The following is a 7,696-nucleotide window of genomic DNA, read 5'->3' as shown; positions in this document are numbered from 1 at the left end:
AGGAGCATATGTAGTCTCATGAGGAATATTGGACTCTAGTTTTCTTTTCTTATAATGTCTTTGTCTGATTTGGTTATCGAAACAATACTGGCCTCATGGAGTAAGTTGAGAACAATCCCCCCCTTCACTTTTCCGGAAGGATTTGCATAAAATTAGTATTATTTCTAAAATATTTGGTACAATTGACCAATAAAGCCATCTGGGCTTGGGATTTTTTTATGAGAAATTTTTTAATGACAAATTTAGTTTATTAAATGTAGGGGTTTTCAGGTTATCAGTTTTTTCTTGAGTAAATGTTGTTTGTATTTTTCAGGGGATTTGTCTATTTCATTTATATTGTTGAATAATTTCTTTATTATCCTTTTAATATCTCTAGAATCTGTAGCAATATTACCTCTCATTGCAGATATTGGTAATGTACGTCTTCTCTCTTTTCTCTCATTAATCTGGCTGGTTTAATCTATTGATTGTCTTAAAAAGTTACTTTTGATTTTATTGATTTCTTTTTGCCCATTTGCTTTTCTGTTTTTTGATTTCTTCCCAGAACTTTATTATTTAATTTATTCTGCTTCCTTGGGTTTCATTTGCTCTTCTTTTTCCCATTTCTTAAGGTGGGAGCTGTAGTCCCATTTTTTTAATATTGTTCTTTCTAATATAGGTCTTTATTTTCTTCTAAGCATTCTGAAGCTGCATCAGGTTCTGTTCTTATTTTCAGTCAGTTCAAAATACATTGTGATTGAGCTTTTGATTTCTTTTTTGACCCATGAGCTATTTAGAAGTATGTAGTTTTCAAATATTTGGAGATTTTTCCAGATATCTTTCTATTATTGATGTCTAATTTAACTTTATCATTGTAATAGAACATACTTGGTAAAACTGGAATTCTTTTGCATTTATTGAGACTTGTTTTATGGCCCAGAATATGATCTATGAGGATATTCTATAAATGTCAATTAGATCAAGTTGGTTTGTAATATTGTTCAAGTCTTCTAGGTCTCAGCTGATTTTTCTACCTCTTCTTTTGTTATCGAGAAAGGGGTATTAAATCTCTGACTATAATTGTGCATTTGTCTGTTTCTCCTTGTAGTTCTGTCCATTTTTGCTTCATATATTTTGGTGTTACATATTTAAGGTGCATATGTTTTTAGGATTTTGAAGTTTTTTTGATGACTTTACTCCTTTACCTTTATGAAATAACTTTCTTTATCCCTGGTAATATTCTTTGCTCTGAAATCTATTCTGTCTGATATTAATATAGCCGTATCACCTTTCTTTGGATTAGTATTAGAATAGTATGTTTTTTCATCCTTTTACTTTTTTGTTTTTATGTTTAAATTATATTTCATATAGGCAGCATATAGTTGGAATTTGCTATCTCTATGGATTTGCCTATTCTGTACATTTAAGATAAATGGAATTATACAATATGTGGTGGTTTGTGACTGATTTTTGTTTTCTTTCACTTACTGTTTTCAAGGTTCATGCATGTAATATGTATCAGTGCCTTCAAGTGATATTATACCACTTTATGTATAAAACCTTAAAATAGTCTACTTTGATTTCTTTCTTCTCCACCTTTGTGTTATTGTTATAAATTTTACTTCTTTATATGTTATAAACTCCACAGTATATGGGATTTATTTGTGTTTAAAAAATCAGTTATCCTTTAAAGATATTTAAAAAGGGGGGGAAATTTTTTTTAAGACATGGGAGTTCTCTGTCACCCAGGCTAGATAGAGTACAGTGGCACAAACATAGCTCACCACAGCCTAGGCTCGAATGGTAGTCCTCCCTCAGGCCCCTAGTAGCTGGGACTACAGGTTGAGCCTCTACACCTAGCTTAAATAATAAGGTAAAGAAATACACGTACCCACGTAGTTACTGTTTCTGTTACCCTTTATTCCTTATGTGTAGATCCATATTTCCACCTGGTATCATTTTCCTTTGCCTGAAGGACTTTAACATTTCTTGAAATGCAGGTTTTATGGTGATAAATTCTTTCAGCTTTGTATGTCTGAAAATATGTTTATTTCACCTTCATTTTTAAAAGATATTTTCTCTGGGTACAGAATTCTGGGTTGACAGTTTTTTTTTTCCTTTCAGTACTTTAAAGATGTCACTATACTGTCTTCTTCCTTTCATCATTTCCAAGGAGAAATTTGCTATCATTCTTATCTTTGTTCATTGGTAGTGTATGTTTATTCTCTGGCTGCTTTTAAGATTTCCCTTTATCAGATTGTTCAATTGAGAAAAACTTTCCCTTGCTCAAATGGTTTTGAGCAATTTGATTACAGCATGCCTTGGTATAGATTTTTTCATGTTTCTTATGCTTGGGGTTTGTTGAACTTCATTTCAGATGTTGTAACTTCCATCTGTAGAAGTTTAGTTTGGGTCTTTTATATCCTCCATGTCTCTTCTTAAATTTTGTGAACATACGGAATACAGATATAACTTTTAATTTTCTTTTCTGCTAATTCTTACATCTGTGTCATTTTGGGGTCAGTTTCGATCAATTGATTTTTTTTTTTTTTCCTCCTGTTAGGTCATGTTTTTCTCCTTTGTATGTGTGATAATCTTTGATTGGATTCCAGACATTGTGAATTTTACTTTGTTGGGTGATGGACATATTTGTGTTTCTAGGAATATTATTAAGCTTTGTTTGGGGATGCAGTTTAATAAATTAGAAACAGTTTGATCTTTTTGAATTGCTTTTAAAAGATTTTTTAGACAGGACTAAGAATAGCATTTAGTCCTGAGCTAAATATTCTCCACTATTAAGTTAAGAGTTTTTCAGTACTCTGCCTAATGCCCTTTAAATTATAAGGCTTTTCACTCTGGTGAGAGTAAGCAATAATTCTGTTCATATACCACCAAGTATTGTTTCCCCTAATCCTTTTGTGTGTTTCTTTCCTCAGCCTTGAGTATTTTCCTCATCCATATTTGCATATCATTACTATGCTGAATATGTGAGGGGAGTGAATACGTGAGATCCCCACAGTTCTCTCTCTATGCAGATCTTTTTTTTCTGGTACTCTGTCCTATTAATTCTAGCTGCCTTTCCCCCTTCCTACTCTAAGCTTTATCTCTTTAATTCAGAGTATCTGCCAGGCTCAGCCTCAGTTTCCCTCAGTGTAGTATAGCCTTGTAACTCTCAAGGTAGTAAGCTGTGGTAATCAGATGGCTCACCTCATTTGTTTTCCACGTCTCAGAGAATGTTGTCCTTTGTTGGCTCTGTCCTATGTCCTGAATATGATGGCTTCATATGTTTTGTGTAGTTTTTTGGTTGTTGCAGGCAGCAGGGTAAATTCATCTTGACCAGAAACATGCTTTAATTTTCATGCTTTATCTCCATTTGACAGATTATTTAATTATTGTTTATTGTCATACTCCACTTCCCCTAGAATGTAAGCTCTTTAAAGGCATCGCTTTGTTTTTATTATTGTTTAGTCTCCATCACCTAATAGAACATAGCACATTGTTAGTAAATATTGTTGAATAAATGAAGTATAAGTAAATGAAAAATAAGGCAATTACTTCCTGGATTTGAATGGCGATTACAAAAATAGAGAGAGAAGGAAACCTCTAAAAAATATATTGTGAAGGAGTAATGTTAAGACTTTTAACTGATTAGATAAATGGAATGAAGGAAAGAAATTTAGAAATGGTTGGTATTGCTCAGGTTTCTATCTTAGGAACTTTTCTCATTCACTACACTCTGCCTCTCCCTAGGCAATCTCATCGATTCATATGGTTTCAGTTTACCTTGCTGTTGACTCCCAGATCTCTATGTCTAGTCTGAATCTCACTGAAATTCATCTGAATCTCATCTGAAAAACAGATGCCTACTGGGCATCTCCACTTAGATGTATCATAGGTATATTAATTCAACATAAAAAAAAAGAATTCGTAATTTTTTCTACCCAAACTTATTTCTCCTTTCTATATTCTTTATCAAAACAGAGGGTTACTAGAACCAAGCCAGAATGCCAAATACCCACTTTATATTTATCTCCCCTCTCTTCCTTCCCTCCCTTATAATAAATGACAAATCTTGTAGCTCCTCCTTCCTGAAAAGCTCTTGGAATCCATCCATTTCTTTCTAACCTCCTGCCTTATCTTAGTTCAGACCATTGTCTTCGCCTGTCTTCATCATAGCAGGATCTTCCATACTGTCTTCTTGTTTCTTTCCCATTAATTCTTTACACTCTAGTCAGAGGAATTTTATAATTAAAAGAAATTGAAGAAGCAAAGAGAAGCTGAGGCTTAGAGTTTTAGAATAATTTACTAAAGATGACAGAGCTAGGAAGTGGTGGAGCTAGGTGACAAGTCCTGAGTGATGAGAGCCTGTGCTTCGTTCACTATACTACGTTGCCACTGATAGTATTAATGAGTTCTTGAGTAGTTTGCAAAGCATTTTCATGTTTTTCTTCTTGAATAACTTTTTGAGATAGGGATTATAATTACCCTTACTTGTCAGATGAGAAAATTGAGACTCAAGGGAGGTAAGGCAACTTGTCCAAGGACAAGAAACTGTTAAGTGGTGAAGTTAGTACTAGAAATTGGTTTCTGGCTTCAAAACCCAAACTTTTATCCCCTCATACTACCATGGAATTTGCTTATGGTTGCAGATACACAGTATACTTTTTTAGGCTTGATTGTGATGTAGTTTGGTCCTAGCAGTGTGATCAAGTGTGGGGTCAAGTTACTTAAACTCTGCCTCAATTTCTTCATCTATAAAATGAAGATAATATTTACTGTATAAGTTATACATGGGTGGGCACAAAACATTCATCAGTGTCTGATACATGGTAATGTCTTAGTTATTGAGATATATTAAGAATTAACTATTGTTAATATTAGCTGCTTATTCTGTTACTTCAAGCTCTGTCTTACAAAATAATTATTAACTTCTACTCCTCATATTGTATATTCTTTCTTTCTTCCCACTTCCCTAAGCATTCTATATTTATTTTTTCCTCCATGCCTTTGCTTTAGCTGTTCTTTCTATTTGAATTGTCCCCTTTTTTCTCTGTTATTCAAATCTTAGTATTTTCTCAAGGCTCTCAATGTTTTCTGAACTATTTTTCTAATTATTTTTGCCTGTGTTAACCTTTTCCTTTCTAAATCTTAGAGAACTTACATTCTATTCTGTAATTATACTTTATTTCTGAGTCTTCTTTGGTTTTCAAATTTATGATGATCATCATTTGTTCCATAAATATTTATAATTGTTTGGCTGTAATTTATTTCGTATATGCATTAATGAAGAAGTCTTCTTATGTGTCAGGTACTCTTTAATACTTAGGGCATAAGGCTGGATAAGACCTGGTCCCTGTGCTCAAGTAGTTCATAATATAGTAGATAAATTATAGCTTGTATTTCTGTGGCACAGTGGTTCTTAACCTCTCTTCTGCTTTTACTTCATTTATATTGGCAACTCACTTTCATTGTTTGCATCTAATTTTATACATTCACTGGGGGAGCATTTCCCTCCAGCATTGAGACTGACCGATTTATAATTCTAAAAAGCCTCTCTCATGTCCTCTCTTATTTAAGTGTCATAACAAACAAATGTGTGAATTAATGTAGCCGTTAACAGAAGGGAAATTGTAATACAGAGATGTAGATATTACTCCCCCACCTTATGGGTAAATAAACTGAGTCTCAAAGAGACTCAAAATAGAAAAGACTCAAATAGAAAAGCACTTAAACTCAGCTATAATTATTTAGATAATCTTACAATGGAATAGTAAGCTGCAGTATGTAAGCATTAATTTTCTTTCTTATTTTAAACTTTTTATACTGGAAATCTTTAAATAAATACAAAAAAGAGAGCATAGTATAATGAACACCTGTGTATCCATCACCCCGCTTCATCAGTTTATCAACATTTTGCCAATGTTGTTTTATCTACCCAGCCACACTATTTTTTTCTTTTCACAGTATTTTAAAGCAAATCTTAGATGTGATACATTTTACCCATAAATACTTCAAGATGAGCATTGACTTTAAATTTGGCTGACTATAACTGTGTAAAGTATATTAATGTAAAACACCCTATTTAATTCATTATTCCATTATGTATGTGGTGACATTCAACAGATTATTACTACATCGAATTCTGTGGAAATATAAATTCTTAGCCTACTGTTTCTTATGGTACAGAAGCATTTCAACTAGAATATTTTTTCGAGTCATATTAATATGACTGGGAGGGGGAAATTTAGCTAAAGGAAACAATTAACTAATTATATGCTTCCAGTGAATACTGGTTTTCAAAAATAGGTACTTTTATGAATCTATTTTAAACCCATTTAAGAAATTTTTAACGAAATGTCCATTTTCTATATTCTTCTTTTTTTCTACCTTTCTTCTTCTGTTTTAAAGGAAAGGAAGTTCCTTCTCTTCGTCTCCAAAAGCTAACCTTAACAGATGTCTACTGGACATTATATGCCTCCCTCATAGAGTTTTGCTACTTCATCATGTCTTTTGTATCTGTATTCTCTTTTTCTCTCTCATCCTGTCAGCCTATAGGTCTACAAGTCTAACTTACTAAAAACAATGGAAACAAAACAAATTTTCCTTGATTTTATATCCTTTTATCTATCTGAATACCTTTGCAGACACTTTGTTAACCTTAGGAAAGTGCTCAAATTTTTTATTGTAGATAGAAGGGTCTTTACCTTTCATCTCCCAGTTACCTGTACATTTTCACTTGCCACTTATTTCAAGTACCCTTGATGTTAATTCATAATAGTAATTATAATAAGCTAAATACTCACAAAGTTGTCACATTAGCATATTATTTGTACTCATATGTATACCACATCAGAGTTTAGAACTAGAATTTATCACTCAATTCAGTTCAGCAAAATTCACCAAACATTTCAGTTCCCACTATGTGACAGATATTATTATTCTAGGCTCACTTGCTAATCCCTAGCATGTTTTGGAGTATGAAATCCATTTGCAATTGGATATAATATCAGAAGAAATTACACAGTGATACTTTTTACCTAAATGTATAAAAATTTTTGTTTGTTACAAGTGCAGGTACTTTTGTGGTATGATAATGTTTAAAATGATTTGTTTGTAATTTTCTGCGCCAAACTATTATGGTCAAACTATTATCTAATTATATTTTTAATTTGTCTTTTAGGGACAGTATGGAAATTACCAGCAGTGAAAAAGTACTTACATTCCAATAGCCAATATCTATTAGCAGCCATATTGTCACCTCAGCACTGTGGACACCTCCCTGTGAAGAGATCCTTCCATTCCGTCTAGTTTTTGGAAAAACCTTGTGGATAAGTGGCTGTTTCATCAATAAGCAGCCTTTGTGGTTTAGTTGTAAAAGGCTTTAGTAGCTCAAAAATACTCTTGATTTCACATTTCTACTCTAGATGGCAACATTGGACAGAAAATGCAATGACATAACCAATTTGCAATGATTTCAGAACTATGTTTCAAATGGACTGTTACAGACTGAAAGGTGTGAACAGCTTTGTATGTTTATGAAGGTTAAGGGAATTTAATACTTTTCCACAGATTTTTTTGTAAGGGGAAGAGGGAAATGTACACTTTTTACAGCAACAATATTTTGTATATTATGTTTATTTCATGTGAATATGCAAGGCGGTACACTGCGTGCACACTGGACAGAATCAGAAATCCTCTGTTAATGTGGACGGGAGCA

General features: G+C 32.9%; 1 protein-coding gene across 1 annotated transcript in view; it reads left to right on the top strand.

Moving 5' to 3' along the window:
- Nucleotides 1–7,208, top strand: part of SS18 (synovial sarcoma translocation, chromosome 18) — an 84,923-nt gene extending 77,715 nt beyond the window's left edge. The window contains exon 11 of the mRNA XM_012641752.1: nucleotides 7,160–7,208. Within this exon, the coding sequence (XP_012497206.1) occupies nucleotides 7,160–7,208 (49 nt within the window). The remainder of the gene's footprint in view (nucleotides 1–7,159) is intronic.
- Nucleotides 7,209–7,696: the final 488 nt, after the last annotated feature.

This window comes from Propithecus coquereli, unplaced genomic scaffold (genome assembly GCF_000956105.1).
Source record: "Propithecus coquereli isolate 6110/MARCELLA unplaced genomic scaffold, Pcoq_1.0 Scaffold17, whole genome shotgun sequence".
In the NCBI taxonomy this organism is placed as follows: Eukaryota; Metazoa; Chordata; class Mammalia; order Primates; family Indriidae; genus Propithecus; species Propithecus coquereli.
This window is presented reverse-complemented; position numbering and strand designations above follow the sequence as displayed.